Genomic DNA, 27,063 nt, shown 5'->3' on the forward strand with positions numbered 1-27,063 from the left:
GAACCCGGAAGTAAGCTCTTTGGAGGCCTGTGTTCAGACTATCTTCTCTCAAGATGGGGAAGACGGACTTCTTGAGCCCGAAGGCCATCGCCAACCGCATCAAGTCGAAAGGCCTGCAGAAGCTGCGCTGGTATTGCCAGATGTGCCAGAAGCAGTGCCGAGACGAGGTTTATTTTATTTTTATTTATCGTGTCTGTGCAACCAGTCGATTATATTACAGTGTCTTTTCATAGCTTTGGATTTTCAAAATACTTGCTATGGGGATGACAATACCGACAGCCAACTTCTTCCTTTGGCCTGATTCATGTATGTCTTTCCTTCAAAAGACTGTATGACATTACATCATGCAGAGACCCTGGCCAGCTTCATTCACAAAGATATCCATCAGGCTGCCAACTACTTCTTCAGCCTCCTTTGCAAAACCCAACCCTATATCTTCCACTCCATCCTTTCTTTGTCCACTTCTTCCTCTTTATCACCTATTCCTTTATTTAACCTTCTGTCACTTTATGAAACTTTCTTTCCTCAAGCCCTTTTGAACTATTATTATTATTATTATTATTATTATTATTAACTTTATTTGTACCCCGCTAGCATCTCCCGAAGGACTCGATGCGGCTTACACATTCATCACATTCAGTTCTATGCCTCACATTTCTCATGTCCTGTTACTCCTATCCTGTTTTCTCCCTGTCTGCTACTCTTTCAAGAGCCAGCATGGTTTAAATGTTGGACTATGACTCTGGAGACCAGGATTTGAATCCTCCTCACTCATACAATCCACTGGGTGATCTTAGGCAAGGCATACTGTCTCAGCCTTAGAGGAAGGCAATGGCAAATCTCTTCTCAAGAAATCTTGCTAAGATAAACTCTGTGATAGCTTTGCCTTAAGTCAGAAATGACTTGAAAAGATACAACAATAAAAACAACACAACTTTTATGGGTTGTAGATTTTTCGGTCTATATGGCCATGTTCTAGAAGCATTCTCTCCTGACATTTCGCCTGCATCTATGGCAGGCATCCTCAGAGGTTGTGAGATCTGTTGAAAACTAGGAAAATTGGGTTTATATGTGTGTAGAATGTTCAGGGTTGGAGAAAGAACTCTTGTCTGTTAGAGCAAGGTGTGATTGTTTTAGTTGGACATCTTGATTAGCATTTGTTGTCCTGACAGTTTTTAGCTGTGACTTGTTACTGCCTGGGGGAATCCTTTCTTTAGGGGTGATTAGCTATCCCTAATTGTTTCTTGTCTGGAGTTCCCCTGTGTTTGATTATTGTTCTTTATTTCCTGTTATAATTTTAGAGGGTTTTTTTAAACCCCTCTAGCCAGATTTTGTTCATTTTCATGGTTTCCTCCTTTCTGTTGAAATTGTGCACATGCTTGTGGATTTCAATGGCTTCTCTGTGTAGTCTGACATGGTGGTTGTGAGAGTGGTCCAGCATTTCTATGTTCTCAAATAATATGCTGTGTCCAGGTTGGTTCGTCAGGTGCTCTGCTATGGCTGACTTCTCTGGCTGAAGTAGTCTGCAGTGCCTTTCATGTTCCTTGATTCGTGTTTCGGCACTCCCTATGTAGACTTGTCCACAGCTGCATGGTATACCAAGAAAATCCAACAAATGCTACGATCAGCAAAGGACAAGAGAGATCCTCTCGCTTCTACAGGAGTCTACCGTATACCACGCAGCTGTGGACAAATTACATTGGAACCACCAAACGCAGTGTGGCCCAAACACGAATCAAGGAACATGAAAGGCACTGCAGACTACTTCAGCCAGAGAAGTCAGCCATAGCAGAGCACCTGATAAATAAATAAATAAATAAATAAAAGCACCCAGTAAATTACACATATTAAAACATATCTCCATACAATACGTATTAAAATACACAAAACAAAAATGAGACATATAATTGATTTTTAAAATGTGTCATTAATCCTGTCTGGGTAGGCCTGCCAGAAGAAACAGTTCATAGAATCATATAGCTGGAAGAGACCTGGTGGGCCATCCAGGCCAACCCCATTCTGCTAAGAAGCAGGAAAATTGCATTCAAAGCACCCCCGACGGATGGCAACCATAGCAGTCTCAACTCCATATCCTGGTCTGAAGCCAGTTTGAAATGGGTCAAGAAGAGATGGATATAGTTTAAAACCAACAAAATATAAGTCAGGCTTTGGCAAACTTGGGCCTTCCCTCCAGGTGTTTTGGAGTCCAACCTCCACGATTGTGGGAGTTGGAATCCAAAACATCTGGAGGGCCGAAGTTTGCCCAGGCCAGATATAAGGATAACAGAACAGTACCCAGTACAGTACCCTATGGTATTCATAACTTAGAGACTGCCTGTATACATAGGGGAAGGCAACAATAATACAAGTAGTTTACCATCGGTTAATTCAGCAGAGAAGGGAGAACAGGAAAAATCAAAATCTTGCTCCTCCCTGTCCCTGCTGCAATCTGTATGTTCTTCATGATTAATAAGACATTGCTTGGCCCCATGAGTTTCAGTTTTCACCTGTGAAATCTTGAAAGGCATGCTCACCATTGATCATGCTATATCAAAGTGATAGCCAACTTTCTCATCTGAAATAGTTAAACTTTTACAAGGAGGAGAGTGCACTTGTTGGGACTTGGACTATTTTCACTTTCCCCCAACCTATACAAAGGAAGGAAGGAAGGGAAAAAAGCAGGGATTATATTTGAGACAAGCAAAAGGAAAGACTTCTTTCTCACAACATATAATTTAATTTGGGAATTTACTGCGGGACAACGTTGTGATGCCTCATAACCAGGATGACTTTAGTCACCCTACCTGCGTGACCGCATCACCATCTACGAACCCACACGCTCGTTACGGTCATCTGGAGAGGCCCTGCTCGTGATCCCACCCACGTCGCAAGCGCGCTTGGTGGGGACGCGGGACAGGGCCTTTTCTGTGGCGGCCCCCCGACTTTGGAACGCCCTCCCAAAAGATCTCAGACAGGCCCCCACTCTAGCCGTTTTCAGAAGGAATTTAAAAACTTGGCTGTTCCGTTGTGCCTTCCCAGACTAGGAATCCCCACCCCAAGTCCTAGTAGCACCTTAGCATAACAAATTGTCGCTGCACACCGCACTTTTAACCTTACGTGCCTCCTGCCATTTCAGCACTTTTAACCCTTGTACCCCAGTGCGCCGGCCGAACCAGTTTTAATAATGTCTTGATGTTCTGCCATTGTCGTTATTTTTTGCTTTTGTTGATTTGCTTAGTTATTGTGGAGTTATGTTATTTTGCTCATTGTCTGATTTGCTTTGTTATTGTGATGTTACGTTCTTTACTGTATTGTGTTTTGAGGCTTCGGCCTGTGTAAGCCGCATCGAGTCCTCTGGGAGATGCTAGCGGGGTACAAATAAAGTTAATAATAATAATAATAATAATAGTAAAATTACAGAGTATGTGTTTCTATGTAGCGATTTGGTATGGATGTTAAAGGCAGCATACCAACATTGAAGCTCTCACTGCCTCAATGTTCTCTGGTGATCTAATGGGCTGAGGGACTCCAGTTCTTCGTCTTGTCACACTTCTAGTTTGTCTGAATGTAGTGACACACGTCACAATTGATTTCCGGCCTGGGACAGGGGCCAATGGGGCTAAATTAAAGCGATTCTGAAAGGCGCGCTGGATTGCGATCACAGCACATCCGCTCGAAATGGCAAAAGCACACTCCTCACTGTACCAACGCATGATGGCGACTGAACTTTGTCAGGACAAAACTTTATACTCCCACCTCTCGAACAAGACCACTAGCGCTCTTCAACCGACTAAATGGCGCGCATTTTACAAAAGGAAGTTATGCTGCCACACCCTGTAGAACTACATAAGGATAGCTGACATGAAGATTGCATGATTTTAATGATGTTTCATGTTTTAATAGCTTGGATTTTGTTTATTTTATTGATATGTATTTGTGTGCCATCAAACTGTTGCTTTTAGTAAGGCCACTATGAGTCCCCTTTAAGATGAGAAGGATGGGGTACAAATGTGGTAATAAAGATAGGGCAAGATAGTTATTCAATGGGTTCAGCATGGATCTGGGCATAGTTATGGTTCAGGAGAGATGCATGACAGGAAGCATCTGGGATTATCATGTTTTGTGTGTGTAGACGTTTATGCAAAACATAAATTTGTGTCTCTGCTACATTTTTGTCCTGGGAGGCTTAAAATATTTTGGGCTTTGTTCCTCTGAGCCTTTCTGATTATGATTTCCCTTTTTTTAAGAATGGCTTTAAATGCCACTGCATGTCAGAATCTCACCAGCGACAGTTGCTGCTTGCTTCTGAAAATCCACAGCAATTCATGGATTATTTTTCACAGTGAGTTCATCCAAGACCTTGGCATTGATTTTTCTTCTGCTTTCATGTCAAAATTATTGATTAGTAAATTGTAACTGGAAGTAGCCTTTTGTCACAATATAGGTAGTATGATTGCACTTACCAAGTTTTTCCTACAGCAGTTTGTGCCCACATAATGTTCTAGATGCTTGTGGAATATCTGTTTGGGCAGACATCCTCATTTGCCTGCATGGAATGTGTTGAAATAAACAATAATAAATAACTGTTCAAGCCAGTCCTATGATGTTTCAGTGAAAACAATCATTTGAGTAGAGGTGCATCTTAGATGTGTAATAAATGTATCGTATTGCAGACATCTTGCACATGACTGCCAAAATCCCAATATGACCAAAAGACAGAACTACCATGATGCCTTTGCAATGCATTGGACTAGGCATTTTTCTTATGAAGAGGTCTGTGTGAATCAGAAGTTGCTAATTGCCTCCTTTATATTCCCCTAGGGAATTCCGAAATGACTTCTTAGAGCTTCTCAGAAGACGATTTGGTAAATCACGTGTAATCAAATGATGTTTCTTATTATATACTTTGTGTTTTCTATCCAATGTCAGATTTCTAAACTATGGGCTTCTTTGAAAATTCTAGGGACGAAGAGAGTTCACAATAATATTGTATATAATGAATACATTAGTCACCGGGAACATATCCATATGAATGCCACCCAGTGGGAAACGCTGACAGATTTTACCAAGTGGCTTGGAAGAGAAGGTAATTTTGTTCTTGAATGGATAGTGTGTGGATTATATGTGTTTGAATGGATGACATCCAAAGCGGAAACCAATGTGCATGACTTTGAGGAATCCTAGCAATGAAATGGCTGAAACAAATATATTAAGTGATGGAAATTATTTTCATTGCCCATTCAGTGATTGCCAGACTCATCTGACCCAAAGAACTAGATCGTGTATATGTTGAGTATAAATTGCATCTTCCTAAAGGATATTATTCCTTTATGAAGATGCACTTTCCCCTTTAAAACAAACAGAAAAAGTTATTAGCCTTCATGAAGGTGAAATTATGTTTGCAAGCATGGTAAATGCCAGTTGAAATTTCAGAATTCAGTGAGTGGCTGAATAACCTTTTGCATGCTTTTGAATGATGAGGTTCAATACCTCTCTCATTCCAAAACTCAGAAACAAAATGTGGCCATTTTACTGAAAGACATTATTTGCTCTTGAAATAGACCATAAGGGCCTACTGTTGTATTCAGTAAAGGACAGATGACTATGTTCCTAAAACTGGGGTGAGGAACATGTGTTGTTGTAGACGTTGTTTGGCATCCTCCCTGATTGTTGTGGATTGTTTTTAAGGCTTCTGTAAAGTGGATGAAACGCCCAAAGGCTGGTACATCCAGTACATCGACAGAGACCCTGAAACGATCCGTAGGCAGCAGGAGCAAGAGAAAAAGAAAAAACAGGACCTTGACGACGAAGAGAAAACAGCCCGGTTCATTGAAGAACAAGTGAAGAGGGGCTTGGAGGGGAAAGAACAGGTGAGCTGAAGTCTTTCACATCCCATTCCTTCCACAAAAGACATTTTCCATAACTGGAACATTTAGTGAGGTTGGTGGGTACATTACCAACTGATGTCTTTCTGCTGCAAATTTTAATCATATAGGCTTTACTGCCATTGATGTAACTCTTAGAGTAAACTTTGGATCCCTAACACCGGGATTGTGGTGCAGCTGGCTGAGTGTCAGCTGCATTAAGATCACTCCAAAAGGTCATGAGTTCAAAGCCAGCCCAGGTTGGAGTGGGTTTCCAACCAATTGTGTAGCCTGTTGTTGACCTTTGCAACCCAAAAGACAGTTGCATCTGTCAAGTCGGAAAATTAGGTACCACCTTAAAGTGTGGGGAGGCTAAATTAACTGATTTATGAGGCCATAAAAAGACTCCAGCAAAGCACTCCAGCAAAAAAGCAAGTGTCGCAAATGGACGATGAAAGCGACAGCTCCCATGATGACCAGAAAAAGTTAAATAGCCTCTGTGTATGTCTGTATACGTTATATGTAAATAAATAATAATAAATAGCAAGTTTGAATGTGATGACAGTAAAGTCCTACTTTTACTGATTTTGTTCCCTAAAGATTACCTGTTCTCTAAATCAATCCCATTTGTTCCGTGAAGCCCCTTTTAATCCCGCTCCTCATCTTTGGTTTCAATAAAGTTTCAATTAGCACCGGCTTCCAGTCACTATTTGTGTATACAAGCCCTGAAATTGCTTTGTTGTCCTACAGCAGGAGGAACCTGTCTTCACAGAATTGAGCAGAGAAAATGAGGAAGAAAAAGGTAAATGGCTAAGTAATTGTGAGACCTTGGGATAAGGTGTTGTGGGTTATTGATATTTATTTATTTATTTATTTATTTGCTTTATTTCTATACCGCGTTTCTCAACCTATAATAGGTGACTCAATGCGGTTTACACAATATTAATTACCACAACAATAACAATTAAAACACAGCATACCCAATAACAAACACACAACCATTCATACAGTGCCTCGATCGCAACCAAGATCCAGTCTCATATCCTTATACCGTTCCTATGTTCAGTTTACCGTCATTCTGTGTACAATTGCGCTGATTAGCCAAACGCTTGCTCAAAAAGCCAGGTTTTGAGCTTCTTCCTAAATGCCAGCAACGAAGGGGCCTGTCTGATGTCGCTTGGTAGGGCATTCCATAACCGAGGGGCCACCACCGAGAAGGCCCTGTCTCTCGTTCCCGCCAACCGTGCCTGTGACGCAGGCGGAACCGAGAGCAGGGCCTCCCCGGACGATCTTAATGTCCGTGTCGGTTCATAGGAGGAGATGCGTTCGGAGAGGTAGGTGGGGCCGGAACCGTTTAGGGCTTTGTAGGCTAATGCCAGCACCTTGAATTGTGCCCGGTAGGGAATTGGCAGCCAGTGGAGCTGGCTCAACAGAGGAGTGGTATGCTCCCTGAGAGCTGCTCCTGTTAGCAACCTGGCTGCCGAGCGCTGGACCATCTGGAGCTTCCGGGCAGTCTTCAAGGGCAGCCCCACGTAGAGCGCGTTGCAGTAATCTATGCGGGATGTGACCAGAGCGTGGACTACCGTGGCCAAGTCCGACTTCCCGAGGTACGGGCGCAGCTGGCGCACGAGCCGAAGCTGTGCAAATGCTCCCCTGGCCACCGCTGAGACCTGAGGCTCCAGGCTCAGCGATGAATCCAGGGTCACACCCAAGCTGCGAACCTGCGTCTTCAGGGGGAGTGTAACCCCGTCCAACACAGGCTGTAACCCTATGCCCCGTTCGGCCTTTCGACTGACCAGGAGTGCCTCTGTCTTGTCTGGATTCAACTTCAATTTGTTCACCCTCATCCAGTCCGACACAGCAGCCAAGCACCGGTTCAGGACCTGAACAGCCTCCTTAGAAGTAGGTGGAAAGGAGTGACAGAGTTGGACATCATCTGCGTACAGATAACACCGCACCCCGAAACTCCGGATGATCTCTCCCAACGGCTTCATGTAGATGTTAAACAACATGGGGGACAGTATTGAACCCTGCGGGACCCCACAAGACAAAGGTTGTGAGGACGAGCAGCTGTCCCCCATCAACACCTTCTGGGTACGACCCTCTAGGAAGGACCCGAGCCACTGTAAAACAGTGCCACCAAGGCCCATTCCCGCGAGGCGTCCCAGAAGGATACCGTGGTCGACGGTATCGAAGGCCGCTGAGAGATCCAGCAGGACCAACAGGGACACACTCCCCCTGTCGAGCTCTCTGCGGAGATCATCCACTAAGGCGACCAGGGCTGTCTCGGTACCATGTCCCGGCCTAAAGCCAGACTGTGCCGGATCCAGATAATCAGTGTCTACCAAGAATACCTGGAGTTGTGAGGCCACCACACGTTCCAGGACTTTGCTCAAAAAGGGAAGATTGGAAACAGGCCGATAGTTGACGAATTGAGTGGGGTCTAGTGATGGTTTTTTCAACAGCGGTTTTATTACAGCTTGTTTTAAGCTGGCTGGAATATTGCCTTCCCGAAGGGAGGCATTAACCACCACCTCCACCCACTCGGCCAATCCCCCTCTGGCCTCCTTTAGAAGCCAGGATGGGCAGGGGTCTAGGATGCATGTGGTAGCTCTCATTCCTCCAAGTATCTTGTCCACATCCTCGGGTTTCACCAATTGAAATGAATCCATCAAAATCGGACAAGCAGATGCTCGTGTTACATCCTCAGAGACTGCCGTTAACGTGGTATCCAGGCCAGAGCGGATCAAAGCGACTTTGTCCGCAAAGAACCGAGCAAATGCTTCACAGCGGGCCGTCGAGTTGTCAGGGTTCCCATCCAGAGTGGTGGGGTTCAATAGCCCTCTGACAACTCGAAACAACTCCGCCGGACGGTTCTTTGCGGACGCAATATTGGCCGCAAAGAAAGCTTTCTTTGCCGCCTTTATTGCCACGGCATATGCCCTTAATAGGGCAACAAACCGTGTTCGATTTAACTCGCTCGGGTCCGAACACCACACGCGCTCTAGTCTCCTCTTCCTTCGCTTCATCGCTGCCAGCTCCTCGTTGAACCAAGGTGCTGGTTTAGCTCGGCTACTTGAGAGGGGACGTTCCGGGGCAATCGTGTTTATGGCATGGGTAATCCCTCTTCCTACATACATAGGTTCCTTTTCACCCTCAAGCCTGATATTTTGGGTATTGGACTATTAAGCTGTATGTATTTATTCCTTAGACACCAGGGCAGGGAATTTTAGTACTCACAGTACTATATCTACAATGTACATATCTTATAATGTCCAGAAATTTATCACTGAACGAAGCAGGTGTGTTCCCAGCCTTATCTGCCCCCCTTTTTTCTCCCTCTTTGCTGTCAGTGAAGACCAAAACAAAGAAAACATGCCCATGCTTAAAGATATAAGAATGAGCCATGATCGCCTTCCAGAAACCAGGCAAAGCTGTTCAGTGGCTGTTGTGCCAGAAATAATGCAATGCCAGAAAGGCAAATTATATATTTTTTCTTGTAATTTTTGTTACTATTATATCTTAGCTTTTAGCCCTACAAATATTATCTCAAGTATAAGCCAGTCTCTGTTTGCCTTTGCTTGTAATTACCGTATAAACTCGAGTATAAGCCGAGTTTTTTCAGCCCCTTTTTAGGGGCTTATACTCAAGTGAGGGTCCTGGTCAGCTTACGTTCGAGTCAGCTTATACTCTAGTATATAGGTAATCAGAGTTGGACAATCTTATCTCAAATTACAGTTTTAACATTCAAAATATTAAATGTGCAAAACGTTTTAACCTAGTGATGCTTCAATTAATGTAATCTTATTGGTGTCTATTATTTTTGAATTTTACCAGTAGCTGCTGCAGTTTCCACCCTCGGCTTGAGTCAATATGTTTTCCCAGTTTTTTGGGGTAAAATTAGGGTCCTCGGCTTATATTTAGGTTGATTTATACTTGGGTATACACCGTAATCTTTTTATAATTTTGTTTTTATTGTGTATGAGTACAAAAAATTCTAAGGCAGCTATTCTCAAGAAACTCAGTCAATAAATTTTCCCAGTTTTTTTTGTGGTAAAATTAGATGTCTCAGATTATATTTGGGTCAGTTTATACTCGAATATATAAGGTACTACCTCCCTCCATTATGTCCTGGAACTTGGCACACTCTTTCTACCAGTTTTCCAAAACTTTCACATGAGAGTAAAATCTGCTTCTTTCCCAAACCTTCAAACAAGCCCAGGAGACTTGGAGAAGATGCAAAATATTTTGTCTTATTTGCATGCAGATTTGGGTAAGATAAAAAGCAGAGGATGACCCTAGTCTTCTTTCTGTAATCATGCACTTTCTTCAGATTGATTTTGCAAGTAGAGTTGGGAAGAAAGGCACAAGATTTCACTCCATTAAAGCTAAATCTTACAAATCACATTTTCCAGTGAATTTTTTGGTAGTAAAAATAGCTGCCACACATCTTTTTCCAAATCGCTGAAACAAAGTCAGAAACGTAGGGGAAGAGTTATCTTTTTCTGTTTCTGTCCTGCAATAGTTGCCAATTTTTTCTCACAAAATAAAAAAGAAAATAGTTCACCCTTTTTACCCCAAGTTGTCTGTAGAGGTGATCTATAGCACTCTTCTCCAACCCACAGAAAAAGTCAGGGAAGGAAAAGAGGTGTGATGTAAGCCTCATTTTTAAAAAAGCTAGGAATTGAGCAGGTACATACTTTTCTGCGTATGCAATGCCAAACAGAGAGTAATCCATCTTTTTTTCATCTTTAGTTGTATTTAATTTGAACAAAGGAGCAAGTACGTCAACAGCTGCGCATCCAAAAGCCAAGTGAGTATACTTCCTGCATACAATCTATCTGTTCTATTAATGGTATGGGTGAAACGTAGCTCCTCAGTGGAAGCTACACATGAAGGGCTGGGCTAGGCTTCTTCGGGCGTTGAAACCACGGGTCCAAGATTCAGTGCCAGCAGCTTTGGCTATTTTTAAGCAAGTTAGGAAGCACATGCAGCCATTCCACCATCTTCTGTCACTGAGCTTAAAGCCATGACAGAAAGCTTACCAGCAGCATACCAATCTGTCTTCTCTTTCTTCAGTGTACTAGGATCCAGTGCTCTGAAGGCAGCAGGAACAGTGCCCACGGTGAAGCGTAAAGAACCCCCTTCTAATCCGGGGCCGACTAAGAAGAAAAAATCAGCCCTCGATGAAATCATGCAGGTAGAGCAATATCTGTGTTTTCGTAAGCTTAGCCTGGGGGAGTGGGGAGCCGCTGCTGTTTATGCTGTTTTAATGCAGTAATGGTTTGCCATCATTGGGGTGGGGAAGAAAAAGAAATGGTGAGAGAACCTTTCAGCTGACATGTTTTGCAAGCCGTCTTGCTCTGGGCTAGAAGATAGAATGGATTTGTTAATATTATATTCTTAGGAACTATTTTTATTTAATATATTTTAATTAATTAAAGAAGTAAAGATGTAGCCTTTTCCCCATAGTAGGAATCAAGATGGCTTCCAAAAACAATACATTCAAAACATTTGCTATCTCCAGGACATTCCATATGCGTTAAACAGAGAGATGGAAGAATGAGACTGTCTCTCACACCTTTTGAAAACGTTTTTTTCTGATTGTTTGTTGAGTAGTCTTCCAAATTGAACTGTTTATGTTTTCTTTACTCTCTTAGTTTGAAGAAGAGAAGAAAAAATCAAACAGAACAGACTATTGGCTACAGCCAGTAAGTACCCAAAATGGCAATTTGATGTCTGGCAAGTTTCTTTTCATGCCAGTTATTTCAACAAAGAGATTGTTTTATGGATTGAGTGCCTGATGTCATACATAGGAATGTCAGAATGCAGTAATTGCATCTTGCATAGCAAATTCTGTAATGAGCACCAGTTGAAATAGATGCCCTTTAGGACCTGGATTTTTGATTTAATAGGCATGTTTTAATTGATTATTTAAGTGACTGTTTTTAGTTAATTGTTTTTTAATTAACTGTTTAATTTGTTGTTCAATGCTTTTCATGGTATTGTTGAATGTTTATAATTGTGACAGCACCGGATGGTGCTTGCTGTGAGGCCACCCTGAGTCCCCCTTCGGTGGTGAGAAGGGCGGGTTACAAATGCAGAAAATAAATAAATAAATAAAAAAGAGTGCCAAAACAGTATATCCCATCTGAATCCTGAGTCTCTCTTTTAGAATATGACCTCATTAAAAGTTAGTTTAAAAATAGATAATTAATAACTGGACTTTGTTAAGTACAGAAGTGTGTGAATACTGTGTTGTTGAAGGCTTTCATGGCTGGAATCACTGGGTTGCTGGGAGTTTTCCGGGCTGTATGGTCATGTTCCAGAAGCATTATCTCCTGACATTCCAGGCATCCCCAGAAGTTGAGGGGTCTGTTGGAAACTAGACAAGTGAGGTTTATATATCTGTGAAATGTCAAGGGTGGGAGAAATAACTCTTGTCTGTTTGAGGCAAGTGTGAATGTTGCAATTGGCCGCCTTAATTGACATTTAATAGCCTTGCAGCTTCAAAGCCTGGCTGGTTGCTGCCTGTCATGGACATTCCACAGATATATAAACCTCACTTGCCTAGTTTCCAACAGACCCCCCTCAACCTCTGAGGATGCCTGCCATAAATGGGGGTGAAATGTCAGGAAGGAAAATGTGGTCACAGTTCATTTTATTGTTCATTTTATTTTATTTTATTTTATTTTATTGTTTAGCAAGAAAATTCAGGAGGAGGTCTGACACACTTTGAAACCTCAGGTTATTAAATAGTCAACAGTCAGAGGATAATTGGCTTTTAAGAGAGATTAAAATGTGGTTGTTGACCTGGGGAGAGACTGGATAGAACTAGTGTTGCAAGGGGATGCAGGACTTCATCGACTAAAGGATTTTAGGTTTAGATGCTCCTTTCTTGAATATGTGCTACTCCATCATTTCCCACCAGAAATGGTTTTGTTTGTGTCAGTTTTGGAAACCAAATGAAGTCTTTGAGATGCCTGGAATTACAACTGGTTCCAGTTCAGAATGCTAACACGGCAAGGGTCTCCTGTGTGCAGGAATGACTAGGACAGAAGGAACTATACCTAGATCCTCTTTCACAGTGGTATCTCTTCTAGTTCCATCCAAGTTAGGACCCAGCTGGTAGGTTATTGCAAGAAGCTGGGATGTGCTGCAAGTGAAGACAAACTTGGTCTGCTTTGGATGCAGTCAGTCCTTTTTAAATTTGTCTTCTCCAGGACATTGTGGTCAAAATCATCACAAAGAAACTCGGTGAGAAATACCACAAAAGGAAGGCAGTAATAAAGGTAAGTGTTTGGCCTTTTGCCTGTCAGTGGAATAATTGTGGGTGAAAGGAGTCGTGTTTTGTGCTTCCGTGTCAGGGTTTGGACGGGAGTTCCCCTGCACCGATCTCTGCTATTTCTAGGTTGCCACCTGATACTGCAGTATCAGAGGCTGGGTTGGAGCCCCCGGTGGCACAGTGGGTTAAAGCTCTGTGCCAGCAGGACTGAAGACCGACAGGTCACAGGTTCGAATCCGGGGAGAGGCGGATAAGCTCCCTCTATCAGCTCCATCTCCTCATGCGGGGACATGAGAGAAGCCTCCCACAAGGATGATAAAAACATCAAATCATCCGGGTGTCCCCTGGGCAACATCCTTGCAGACGGCCAATTCTCTCACAACAGGAGCAACTTGCAGTTTCTCAGGTTGCTCCTGACATGACAAAAAAAAAGAGGCTGGGTTCACACCCATTGCTCAGATTTACCCTACAACGGTCAAGTAATCTTAGGAAAGTTGCATAGGGGGCCTTGGAGATGTTGTATCTCAGGTTTTGCCAAAAGCCGTGGGTTCTATGGTTCCAAGAGTAATACTGTATTCTTAAACAAAATGGGCCACTCTAGATTTTAAATGTTACTTTCCACAGTGAGAATCAGGTACAGATTTTCTGTCATTAACAAACTTGTTTTGATATACAGGAAGTAATTGACAAATATACTGCGGTTGTCAAAACAATTGATTCTGGAGACAGGCTGAAACTTGATCAGACTCATCTAGAGACAGTGATTCCAGCACCTGGTAAGTCAACTGTCGATTTCTTTTCACTAAATAATTTTTCATCTTTTTTCATTTGGTAACTGTGCCTATGAGCAGAATTGGAAAAACATAGCTTAATTGCCTTGGGTAAATTCAAAAAATGCTCAGCTACATAGGATGTAGATGGAATACTGCTTTGAGTCCCCCTAGGGGTGAGGAAAGTGGTATAGAAATACTGTAAATAAATAAATACTGTGTCCAATTCTTGGCACCACAATTGAAGGGAGCTGTTGACAAACTGGAATGTGTCCAGAGGAGGGCGTCTGGAGAATAAGCCCTATGAGGAGCGGATTAAAGAGCTGAGCATGTTTAGCCTGCAGAAGTTAAGACTGAGAGGAGACATGATGAGGGCCATGTATAAATATGTGAGGGGAAGTCATAAGGAGGAGGGAGCAAGCTTCCTTTTTGCTGCCCTGGAGACTAGGATGTGGAACAATGGCTTCAAACTATAGGAAAGGAGATTCCACCTGAACATTAGGAAGAACTTCCTGACTATAAGAGCCATTCAGCAGTGGAACTCTCTTCCCTGAAGTGTGGTGGAAACTCCTTCTTTGGAGGCTTTGAAACAGAGGCTGAATGGCCATCTGTCGGGGGTGCTGTGAGTGCAATTTTCCTGCTTCTTGGCAATGGGGTTGGACTGGATGGCCCACAAGATCTCTTCCAACTCTGTGATTCTATGTTTATTAGGACCTGACATACTCCTTTAGAGCTTTAAAAAATCTATGCCTTGTGATCCTAAAACCCAACTCTTATAGACAACCATTTGGAGGTTACATATTTAGTCACTGGGAGGCAGCATTATCTTTTGGACTAGGAGATTCAACAGTCCAGATCATTTTTAAAAATATTCGTCTGCATGAATATTAAGGTCCTGATACTTTACATATGCTTATTGTGTTGTCAAAGAGTGGAAGCAGAGTAGTGCATACAGCAATATTATGTGTTGCCCTTCCACATTGCAATTGGACATTGCTCTTTCTCAGCTGCACCCAGTCACTGACATGTGTTGCACAGTGTTACTCTTCTGCATGGGGCTGTGTAATGCAGGCATCGCATATATATGTGGATATTTACACTCTGGTGAGGGGGTACTGAATTGCAACCCCAAGTCGTGGAGATGAAGAAATCTCCGGTTGGGTGTCGGCAGAACTAGGGAAGAAGAACTGTTCCTGAGGGATCTTCCAGACAGACCCCATATCCCAGGTTCTGATCCCAGGTTTTCTGTTTATCCCAGATTATCTGGCAGTGCAGACTCTTGTTTAAAGCAGAAAAGCTGGGATCAGATCCTGAGATATAGAACCTGCCTGGAAGGACCCTGAGACTTATGAGAAGGCACTGCTAGCCAAGGCAGACAATGTTGGGTTGGGCTGACTAACGGTTTCCCTTTGTGTGAAGAAAATGCTTTGATTATCCTGTTTCAGGCAAAAGGGTGCGTGTTTTGAATGGTGGCTACAGAGGACAAGAAGCGACTTTGCAGGGCATTAACGAGAAAACGTTTTCAGCAACCATAATCATTGAATCGGTAAGTTTATTATGAGAACATTGTTTGGAATGTAACAGGAATTAGGGGTCCTCTTGGACCTAATTCTGCTTGTGAGGGAGTCAGGTGGCTGCAACGACCAGGAATGCTTTTGCCCAGCTTTGACACATCAGTTTTGCACTTTTCTGGGGCCAGCAGATCTGGGTGACCTTGGTCAAGTCATACTCTCAGCCTAAAAGAAGGGTAACGGCAAGGCCCTTTTGAAGAAATCTTGCCAAAATTTTGCCAAAATATGGGTTTGTGAAGGGACTTGAGGTTGGGTTTTTGTTTGTTTGTTTGTTTGTTTTTTTGCGAAGGCGGGGGGGGGGGGGGAGGGAAGCAAAGTAGTTTTTTGTGCTACATCTACAGGAAAATGGCTTCTCCTGGTGGTGCAGCAGGTAAAACCACTGAGCTGCTGAACATGCTGACTGAAAGGTTGGCAGTTCAAATCCAGGGAGCGGGGTGAGCTCCCACTGTTAGGCCCAGTTTCTGCCAACCTAGCAGTTTGAAAACATGCAAATGTAAATACCAATTCTGAGAGAAGGTAACTGCACTCCATGCAGTCATGCTGGCCACATGACCTTGGAGGTGTTTATGGACAACGTCGCCTTTTCAGCTTAGAAATGGAGATGATCACCACCCCCCAGAGTTGGACATGACTAGACTTAATGTCAGGGGAAGCCTTTACCTTTTCGTTTAAACTCTTAAGGTGTGCTTTTACAAATGGAGAGATGGCAGCAGGTGCAGATGGGCCTTTAGTGCAGGCATGGGGAAACTTCAGCCCTCCAGGTGTTTTGGACTTGAACTCCCACAATTCCTAACAGCCGATAGGGAGTTGAAGTCCAAAACACCCGGAGGGCCAAAGTTTCCCTGTGCCTGTCCTATAGGCCCATCTGCAATTCCCCTGTCTCAGCCATATTTATTTTTCAAGGGAGATGTCATTGTCCCAATGGTTCCTTTCCCTGCATTACTAGAACTTTCTCAGTTTGGCCCATTGTTGCACACCATTATCTGAGAAGGTATTTTGTCTTTCAGGGGCCTCTGAAAGGACGTCAAGTTGAGGGCATCCCATATGAAGACATTTCGAAGTTGGCTTGAGATCAACAGAAGAGCAGATGGATTCTGGGATATATGGTCTGAGGAACCCTCAGGTTAAGAACAGCACTGCATTAGACTCCACTGTGTCGGAGTTCTGAACTTGATTCATGCTGAAAACTGAACAGGATTTTTAGTACCCTCTTGTTAGGCACAGTAGGTCTCTTTCAGATTATACAATTATAGCCCTTTGGTACCACTTTAACTGTCATGGTTTCTGTCTATGGAATCCAAAGATTTTTATTTTCTTGAGGAATTTAGGATTGTCTTCCAGGGGTTTTTATGGACTTACCAGACAACAAATTCCAGAAGCCATGGCAGTTAAAGTGCTGTAATTATATAGTATGAAATAGACCCAGGTCTTTTCTGTATCATTGTAACACTCTCTCCAGGCCTTTTTACACTTTGCAGCTAGAAATCTATATTTCTCCTGCGTGATCCATTGTCAGATATGAGTAGTTCTGTCTTCTCTTTGTAGCTGATACTTCTTGCAAAATGTAAGGTAGATAAGCTGCAAGAACTGGGTTCATCTACCAGTAGAATTAAAGATAATTTTTTACATGGGCCTAACACCTTTGGTATCAGACTTCCTTGTTGTAGTAAGTTCTACTTATTTTGAACCACATCTCCTGTGGAGCCATGCTGTGATGAGGGTTGTAATCCAACACACCTTGGAGAAGAGTTCTGTACAGTATATGCTGATTTCCTATGCTGACAAATTGATCCTCCCTACTCCAGTGGTCACAGCTAGTTTTGGAGCATCTGAGCTGTCAAAATAAACCTCAGTTGGGGCGATTCTGTCATAAATATAACAGCGTGCCAGAAGTAAACTTCATAACCAGCGGAAACTTACATGTGATGAGCTGGGATAAGCTTTTATTCAACAGGATGACACAGGATTGCAAAGTCAGATCTTTAGGTTCAAAAATATTTATTGAAGTAAAAGAAATACATTCTAGATAGAAAGGGTCTTGGAACTAACTAGCTTACTAAATCTCATCTTCTAAAGAAAGATAAAAAGTTCAAAAAAATCCATGCAGCTACATTTTGCCTAAAGAGAGAGGCAAAATGTGTCCTCACTGGAAGGAAGAAAAGGCAGAAGAGACAATTGAGGATGGCCACATGGCCAGCCCAGGGCAATAAAAATACCTTTAAAAAGGAAGTTCCCTCACAGAGATTCCATTTCTACATCTTCAAAGGGGGAGGAGACAGTGACTGGCAGAAGGAAGAAAGACAAAGCCCTTGTGGTAAACATGCATAGGAATGTGGGCAAGGAATCCCTCAGCCTAATCCTATCTCTAGTCTAGCTACTCATGGAGGACTAGACACCTGATGACACAAGAGACACAGGAATGAAATCTAACAGATAGCTGTCCTTGCAGTTCACAATCACATTCTCTTAAACCTTTGCATTCCAGTTCAAACCATGAGTTCAAGCCAAGCCAGCGTGTCTTTTTTCTGTTTTCTGTTAGTAATCACCACCTCTCCTGCAGGAAACATAATTAAGATTTTCCCTCGTTGATACCTCATTGACGCACGGGAGAGACATGGGGATGTTTGTTACCTCAGTGGAGAATGGCAGAGGTTTAGTGGGACCAGTAAAGGCCTACCAGCACCTCTTGAGCAACTAGCCTCTGGCACCATGTTGGGAGTGCTCAGGGAAAAACAGGTTTTATTTGCTCAGGAAGAGGAGCCGTGTTTGAATAATGACTCCTGAGTTTTCCTCCTTTGATTTTTTTCAGAGGTGTGTCTTATTTTGCCATGAATTGGAAACGTTATGTATTACAAGTTTTGTATTACAACTCCCAGTATCCTTTATCCAGCATAACCACTGGATTCTTTGTCTTACAGGATTGGGTTTTTTTAGTGCAACTTTACCAATCTCTGTGTTTCCTTATCATGATCCTGACATAAATAATGAATAAACAGAACTTTCTGGGAGAGTCATGTGTTAGTTCTGGCTGTCTCTAGGTCGACCCAGAAGGAGCCAAGGAGAAAGCCTGGCCTTCATGCACATATATGCCATATGCGTTCTGTGGACACTGAGGCCATCACCTCAGGCTTTTTCACTGCTTTCCAAAGCATCTTCCAATGGCATAACAGAGGCTTCCAAGAGAGTGAATGTTAGTATTATTGTGTCTTTTCCTTTCATGAATATTTGCATTGAACCTGATACAGTCAGCAAGGGAGACTACATAAAAAGAGGGTGAGTTCTTGACAACTGATAAAATGCCATTTTACTGTAAGTGCCAAACTTTGATTGTCAGAAAGTAAGTTATGCTAGCTGTGAGTCAGTGTGCATTCAGACACCAGGTCTTTTTCATCTGGTCTCCTATTCTGTTACTCTTGCCATGAACACAGACTTCATCTTCTGTAGATTTGTAAAAAATATATATGTATGTATAATGCCTTTGTACAGTGACTTTTTATTGCCACTCAGTAATGAACAAATGAATATTTTCTTGGTGTGATATTTTCTTCAACAGTAATGTCTTATGAATCTTTTTCACAGCAAAGGAAAGTGTAAAAAAAAAGGATCAGTCTGGTATTGTCTTTCTAGGTTCATCAAAACCAATCAGAAGTGTGAAATCTGAATTTAATTTCAGAATAAATTATGTTTTAATCCACATAAATTTATCCTTAACTCTGAGTGATATCCTCAAAGTTGGGGCTGTTATAACCTATCCTGAATTGTAAATACTAATTACAGTCTTTTTGGTAATATGGAACCCCCGGTGGCACAGTGGGTTAAGCTGCTGAACTTGCTGACTGAAAGGTTGGTGGTTTGAATCTGGGGAGTGGGGTGAGCTCCCGCTGTTAGGCCCAGCTTCAGCCAACCTAGCAGTTTGAAAACATGCAAATATGAGTAGATCAATAGGTACAGCTACACAGGAAAGTAACAGCGCTCCATGCAGTCATGCTGGCCACACAACCTTGGAGGTGTCTGGACAATGTGGGCTCTTCAGCTTAGAAATGGAGATGAGCACCACCTTCCAGAGTCTGACACAGCTAGGCTTAATGTCAAGAGAAAACCTTTACCTTAGGTAATATTTATTTTATAGCTTCAAGGACTTGGGGGTGGGGAATCACAGAGGGGACATCATAGGAATGGTAGATATGTCCCTAGAGCCCAATGGTGTAAAGCTGGTTTCCATTCTACTTCTGGGACTAAATATTCTTGTATAGTATGTGAAGGGAGAATGTTATGGGCTGACACAGCAAGGGCGGGCTGCAAAAAATGCCTTGGCGGGTAGGACTATGTCTGCAGGTCGGAGTTTGAGGACCTCTGCTCTAAACGAATACACATGAGACCTTGGAATATGGCAGGTTAGAATTTTTTCCATAGGAGTTTTGTTGTATTTGAAAGAATTAATTTTTTTCCTCAGAACAACTGAGGTTGCTTGAGACTTCATTTTTGATGTCAGTTACAAACACACATTGGAGTTGGGGATGTTTCGTGCAACAAACTGAACAAATGACACAATCTCCACAAAGAGGTATTTTTAATTATATTCAAAAGTATTTGCCTCAGAGACCAATTTCCTGTTGATAATGGCTAACCTCACTTGGGCTTAATGTCAAGCTCGATGTTAAATGGCAGATATGTTTTTTGCTTGGCCTTCTTTACTAGCACCCTTGTTATGAGCTGTCTTCAGGAGAAAAACAGCTTAATAATACTTGGAGCAGACTCCATACTGTCTGTAGGGTATATTTTGCATGCTTTGGCTTTTTCTCTTGGAAAAAGATTTTCACCTTGAAAGACTGGTTCACCAGTGACTCGTTATAGGAGCTGCATGAATACAGGTTTAACTGATCAGAGATGGGCCACATCTGCTCTTCTTTTAGCCCTGACCCCCTCAAAGACGCTTCAAGTAGCTGTACAAACTGGGGACAAGGTAGTCTCTGTAGTTGCCATCCAGGAAGCCCTTTCCGTTATTGTGCACAAACCAGCAATGAACACCAGTTCCAAATACTCGGTTCAATCGGTAGTCTTTTTGCACACCTCTAAATGGGAGACAAAATTTAAAAATCACAGTCAGTAGAGGATATAACCAAGCAGAGCTGATAAAACTGGAGAACCATTGCTTTTCTGTCATATGCAGCCCGCTTTCTGTTTTCCACAGTGTGCCAGTTACAAGTTGTTGACACAGCTTCATTGGCTACAGTTTAATTCTGGGCACAGTTCATTGTGCTGGTTATGACCTATGGTCAACTTTTGAGCACCAAATAGGCGTAGAGATTCCTACAAAGAATTCTGTAATCAAATATTGTGAATAATCAAAATCTGCAAAAGTTAAACCCACAAATGAGCTGACTGTACTTTGTGAATGGTTATTCTAAGACTCTTTGTTGCATGAGTGGGAGAGGTTAGAATAGTGGTTCCCAACCTGTGGTCCATGGACCATCAGTGGTCCACAAGAACGAAAATATGGCCCACTGCCTCACTATTACTACACTGTTGCCTTGAAACCACGTGACAATGAGAGCAACTAGTCTCGCAAAATCCTCTTATAGTGCCGTGGTAATAGGGATGTCAGGAGGGGAGAAGTTCACTACTCACTAAAGATTACGACTACCACATGAGCTCTAGATGATTAAATATGGTTTTCTGTGGCCAAGCAGATGGCAACTATTGGATGGCATATGTTCTGAATCAGAAACTAGAGCTGATGTCATCTATCCAATGCAATTTCTGAATCAGCACTCCCAAATAACCAAACTGAATCTAGAGTTGAACAAAAACTGATTCGTAAACCTTTTGATCCTAATGTTGGAGAGTGGTCCCTGGTCAAAAAAGGTTGGGAACCATTGGGTTAACAACTCTCATGACTGTGGACAGTGTTTTGGTTTCAGGTGTTTATTTGAATTTTAAAGGTTCTGAACCAGCCCCCAAATAGGTTGAATGGCTTACTTAGTTTCTTTAAAGTTCAGACTAATCCTGCCCCAATACAGGAACCATTTCTTGCCCTGTGAGATATACAGAGGGGACTATCCCTCATCCTCTTACAAAGAATCCTAAACGGAGCCTCATAGGCCACCAAGTCCAACTTTTTGCTCAGTGCCCTCTCCTGTTCCAACTAAATGAGATTGAGAAGGTAATGGGACAAAGAGAAGGGCCTTACTAGAAGATAGATTGTAGGGCTCTTGTTGGTTCAGAGGTTATTCTGCACAAATATATGTGGAAGCAAAACACTATATATGCATGCCCACCATCCCCATAGTAAGCATCTTGAAGAGCATGTAGGGTTTGTTCTTGGGTGAGTCATATGCCTTACCTGGTAACAGTGAGCTTATGGCCTTTGACTTCCATCGTAGCTAGTGATTTCCCAGGCTCATGGCCAGGTCTCTCATTGTAGACCTGCACGTTCGGTTCAGTCATAAACTGACCTGGAAGAGAGAATTTTGTTTTGGAATTTCAGTGACCACAAAGGCCATCTAAACCACCCTTCTGCCACATAGGAAAACAACCAAAGTACTATTAAAAGAAGTCCACTACTCTTTGAGGCCTATTGCACTCTCAAACAACCAAATTATCAATCACCCAGACGTAACTATATCCCCCGATAATTGGGAAGGGCTAGGAGTTTAGGAGGAAAAGATTAGAAGTGGATTTTTAGAAATGTTTATGTTTGCATTGCAATATAGTAGTCCTATGTATTATATGAAAGATGTATTCCAGGCCACTTTGTGTAATACAATGTTCATGCATAATCTATAACACTATTTTTGTTATCTGAAATAAATAGTGTCTTAAACTTCCAATTGAATTGCACAGAAATTGTACAATAAATTGTACAATAGAATTGCACAGAAAAGTCTAGTGATGCCCAGAAAAGTGAAATTCTGTGGTCAACCTTCAGCTGAACCTCACTAGATATTACTAGAACCTCCTGTGAGATTTCATGGTAGTCAAAGCTCTTTTCATATAAGTAAAACTGTGTTCAGCAAATTTACATAATATGTGGGTCTAGTGAACTTCTAGTGAACCAGCAACTTCTGAAAAGGAAAATACACAAATAGTCAAACCAATCAAACTGCTTTCCCGAAAATCTTACCAATCAGGCCGTGCACACCAGATGAGAAGTTACTTGCAGGTGGGATGTAGATTCCCAAGAAGTCAACATTGATGGGATGCTTTTTCCACACTCGGTGTAGTATAACCATGAAGGACAGCTCTCCGTCAACGGTGATAGTGACATTGCTGTCTCTGTTCACAGAGACTAGCACTCTAGGCAAAGCAAGCAAACAAACCCATAAGTAAAGATGAAAAGAGAAGTTAGTTTCAGTTCAATTTTAATCAAAAGTTAATAGCATTCTTCATATTTGCAATGGAACAAGCTGAAGATTTCTCTTTTAAAAAACTGACCATGAGAAAAAACTAAATGGATAGTTATCTCCCCCTATCTCAGCCCGGAAGTGGTATTGCAGTAACTTGACTTGGTGGCATCTTAGGCATTATGAGAACCTGTTTAGGGTCACGTTGAACCCATGGGTACAGTTCCAATACAACACAGTTTGGGAGACAGACAGAGATGAAGAAAGTAGTTGAAAACACAGCCCAAAAAAACTCCCAACACTATTTGTACCTTCTCCGAATGAGGCTTCCTGTATCAGACCAGGAGAAAGAAGTGCTGGAGAAACCATCCTTCAAGGTTATGGCCTCGGTGCTGACTTCAACCTTGATGCCTTTCTTTTCAAAATTGAACCCAATTTTGCCGAAATAGGTGTGCAGTTTATTATTGAGGGATTTCTTGGCTCCAACGAGCTTCCCATTAATGGCGATCGCTAGGGGAAAGGAAAGCATTCAGTGTTTTTGAAGAGGTCAACATGGTATATTGGGATGTATTCATGTTTATCTCTTGGTTAAACAAACTGAGTCTTCTGGAGCACTTGGGCACAGAATATTGCCACGTTTTGTGTGTTTTATGTGGCACAAGACACTGAAGAGTCACCCCATTCAAGTCCAGTTCAAAGATAAAGAGTTGAATCAAATTAGTAACCCCAACCAGAGAAGAATCATAAAATAATAGAGTTGGAAGAGACGCCATGGGCCATCTAGTCCAAACACAAAGTATCCCTGACAAATGGCCATCCCACCTCTGTTTGAAAGCCTCCAAAAAGGATCTTCCACCAGACTCTGAGGCAGAGAGTTCCACTGCTGAACAGCTCTTACAGTCAGGAAGTTCTTCCTAATGTTCAGGTGGAATCTCTTTTTCTGTAATTTGAACCCATTGCTCCAAGTCTTAGTTTCCACGGTAGCAGGAAACAAGCTTGTTCCCTCAATGGTAGACCTATGATGCCCTGTAAAGACTGAGCCTGAGAGCTATTGGAAATGTCCTTGTGATCTGTATTTTGATTCCAACTGTAATGGTGGCTGGCATTTAAGTACTGCAATTTTTGGATTTGTAACCTAGAATTATGAATGTGTAACTGTTTCATACTTAGGGACTACCTAGACTGCTCCAGGTTTCCATAGGATAGACCATGGCAGTTAATGTGGTATCAAAATGCTATTATCAGGACCATAGATTTTGTAAACAGTAACTTTCTCAAACCATTTAGGATCTCTTTCAACTTCAACCCTCTGGTATCAGAAAACACTTTCTAAACACTGTCTTTTATGAACCTAAATAGATGCACTGGGTGGCACAGCAGCTTAAACCACTGAGCTGCTGAACTTGCTGACCGAAAGACTGGCAGTTTGAATCTGGGGAGTGGGGTGAGCTCCCACTGTTAGGCCCAGCTTCTGCTAACCTAGCAATTCAAAAACATGCAGATGTGAGTATATCAATAGGTACCTCCTTGGCAGGAAGGTAACGGCACTCCATGCAGCCATGCTGGCCACATGACCTTGGAAGTGTCTACGGACAACACCGGGTCTTTGGCTTAGAAATGGAGATGGGCACCACCCCCCAGAGTTGGACATGACTAGACTTAGTGTCAGGGGAAACCTTTACCTTTACTTTTAGATGCAGTGACCACAATAGACGGTACTTTTTCTTACCTGACTGTGTATCTGAAATTAAATTCAGAATTGCACCAGGTTCAGAATCTATATTAAAGCAGATGTTCTTCTGTTGTCTTGGCAGGTTGATAATAAAATGGGGGTCGTTATCCACTGGAAATGGAACAAAACAAATGATGTACATCTTATGGGAAAAAGATTTAAGAACATTTGTTTCACACATCCATTTTACAGGATACACACACACACAAATACTGAGGTTCATCTGCTAAAGGATTTCAGAGCGTTTATTAAATTGCACTGAATTCCATTGATTTCCGGACAATTAAAGACTTGTCACCTCTTTTTTCCAGGGGAGTAGGAAAATGAGGAAATCCCCCATAAGCATCATAATTCAAATTTTCCTTTCGTCTCCAATTTTCTAACCTTGCAGAAATTTAAATATATAAACCCATTTTCCTAAATCCAACAGACCTCACTACCTCTGAGGATGCTTGCCATAGATGCAAGTGAAACGTCAGGAGAAAATGCCTCTAGAACATGGCCATATAGCCCGAAAAAACCCACAAGAACCTAATTTAAAACTCTACTTGCATCTGGAAATGCATTTTACAGGCCCAAAGGAAACTGAGCAGACAATCGAATGAGTTGATTTTCTTTCTATCAGTTTTCTTTACCATCTATCTCTTACATCCATACACAGTGATGGGGAATACAATAACATACATAACCCAGACTTTAGAATTCAGTTATAGATAGATAGATAGATAGATAGATAGATAGATAATGGAATGCACTAGAAATCAAAAACAAACTCATAATCTAATTATTGAGCAGGAACTGAGCAAGGAAAGCAAAGGAAAGTAGAAGAAAAGCAGAAACAAAGTAAGGAAGGGGCATTCAAAACTCCCCAAGAGGCATTCCTTGAGCTTGCTTCCCCTTTTCATGAAAAAGCTCTTGTGTTCATTTCACTTCCTCTCTAGGTAGACTTTGAAAGGAACTGTATATCTTCTCAAGCCAGGTAGCCAATACCAGGACAGACCAAGTAAGAGTTTGTTTGACTGCCTCACTGAGCTTCTTAGGGTCTACAAAGGCTGTTTCACTTTTCTTAGCAAGGTTAATTTCAACCCCATTATTCCCTTCTCCTCTATCACAGATCACTGTAGAAGAAAACTATGTTTCCTACAGCTGCTTTCTTTGAAAGTGATTTTGGGGCTATGAATCCAAGAAACCCACAACTATTGGCCGTGCAAGCTGGGGATTTCATGAGTTGTAGCCCAACACCGTGAGATCCCTCCTTTACATCTTGAGGACCAAGTAAATGAATTTAGACCCTGAAATCCCAACCAACTTCTATCTGTGGAAGAACTATACACACAGTGTGCATGAATCCCCATCCCATCCTGCCATGGTATACCACAAAAAAGAAGATATGCTTCTCTTCAAGATTCACAAGGTTTAAGAGGCGGCATGTCTGAAATGAAATACTCTGAAAGCATCAGATTCAGTCTGATCTTGGAAGCTAACCAGGCTCAGCTCTGGTTAGTGCTTTGATGGGAGATCAGAAATTAATGCCAGGTGCTATAGGCTATATTTCAGAGGAAGGAACGCCTCAAAACCACCTTTGAGTGAGAGTGTTTCAAACTGCTACCATGGATGCAAACAGATTCATCTTCACCAACTGAAGAAGGCAGAAGCTAAAGCCATATTCATGTATATTCAAAGTTATTCATTTATTCATTTTATATTTTCAAGACATGTTTGTTAATCCTATAGCCAACCTTCCACATTCACTGGGGTTAAGGGCACAGGACTTCACAAAGACAAGGAAAAAATGAATGAAAAAAGACACTTTTGAAAAATTTGAGAGAACACTTCTCTAGGAATCTCTTAAGTCCTACAGCACAAATCTATAGCCAACTTCCACTCAACGTCAATCATAGAATCACATTGGAGGACCTAGGAATCCCTATTTTCTCCAGCACAATTCAGGTCAACTCCCACTGGACTACATCACCTTTTGGATGTTGACCACAGAATCACACAGAGATTTTAATGAAATCTCTAGAGATTTTAATGAAAACGTTTAAATCACATCCATGAATAATTAAAGCCACAAAAGTCAGATCCCACATGAGATCGATTCCAAAACTCTCTCTAGATACCAAAATCTATAAAGGCTCAAGTCCCTACCCTGACAGCCAATAACAAAGAGCCACCTCATTGCTCATTTTGTATGTCAGGTCTATTGGGGATGACTCTAGGGCAGTGGTTCTCAACAGCCAGGTTACCAGCTGTTGGGATTTCTGGGAGTTGAAGGCCAAAAACATCTGGGGACCCCAGGTTGAGAACCACTGCTCTAGGGTGTCTCCCAGGTCCCTACCAAGATTCCTCTTACTATAAGCCCAGTGAAGTTTCACTCTGAATAATCCCCATTCCTCTCTTTCCAACAGTTGTCTATCTTGCTGCCTTCCAAAACAGGAGAGGGCCACATAACGGTTTTCATCATGGTCTTCTTGTGAGGTCACTATTGAATGGAC

At 42.2% G+C, this 27,063-nt stretch overlaps 2 protein-coding genes across 4 annotated transcripts in view; one reads left to right on the forward strand and one right to left on the reverse strand.

Annotated features, from left to right (window-relative positions):
* Positions 1-3: 3 nt before the first annotated feature.
* Positions 4-19,017, forward strand: KIN (Kin17 DNA and RNA binding protein). Its single transcript, XM_067469326.1, has 13 exons — positions 4-167; positions 4,248-4,342; positions 4,822-4,865; positions 4,964-5,086; positions 5,689-5,870; positions 6,615-6,666; positions 10,620-10,677; positions 10,944-11,064; positions 11,525-11,575; positions 13,088-13,156; positions 13,826-13,925; positions 15,365-15,465; positions 16,498-19,017. The coding sequence occupies exons 1-13, from the start codon at positions 54-56 to the stop codon at positions 16,558-16,560; spliced, it is 1,173 nt and encodes a 390-aa protein (XP_067325427.1). The 5' UTR covers positions 4-53; the 3' UTR covers positions 16,561-19,017.
* A 1,391-nt stretch (positions 19,018-20,408) lies between these two features.
* The window catches only part of ITIH2 (inter-alpha-trypsin inhibitor heavy chain 2), a 34,113-nt gene continuing 27,458 nt past the window's right edge, over positions 20,409-27,063 (reverse strand). For all 3 annotated transcript variants that reach the window (XM_067469329.1, XM_067469328.1, XM_067469327.1), the window contains 5 exons: positions 24,563-24,676; positions 23,145-23,343; positions 22,614-22,786; positions 21,834-21,945; positions 20,409-20,562 (listed from right to left, as the gene is read on the reverse strand). In XM_067469329.1, the coding sequence (XP_067325430.1) occupies positions 20,415-20,562; positions 21,834-21,945; positions 22,614-22,786; positions 23,145-23,343; positions 24,563-24,676 (746 nt within the window). In that variant the 3' untranslated portion in view covers positions 20,409-20,414. The remainder of the gene's footprint in view (positions 20,563-21,833; positions 21,946-22,613; positions 22,787-23,144; positions 23,344-24,562; positions 24,677-27,063) is intronic.

This window comes from Anolis sagrei, chromosome 5, assembly GCF_037176765.1.
Source record: "Anolis sagrei isolate rAnoSag1 chromosome 5, rAnoSag1.mat, whole genome shotgun sequence".
Classification (NCBI taxonomy): domain Eukaryota; kingdom Metazoa; phylum Chordata; class Lepidosauria; order Squamata; family Dactyloidae; genus Anolis; species Anolis sagrei.

What these genes read in the sequence shown, in the direction of transcription:
- KIN (XM_067469326.1), top strand. Translation starts at nt 54, where the DNA reads ATGGGGAAGACGGACTTCTTGAGCCCGAAGGCCATCGCCAACCGCATC. An exon ending in GCTTGGAGGGGAAAGAACAG is followed by an intron (nt 5,871 to 6,614) that starts GTGAGCTGAAGT and finishes GTTGTCCTACAG; the next exon opens with CAGGAGGAACCTGTCTTCAC. An exon ending in CAGACTATTGGCTACAGCCA is followed by an intron (nt 11,576 to 13,087) that starts GTAAGTACCCAA and finishes TGTCTTCTCCAG; the next exon opens with GACATTGTGGTCAAAATCAT.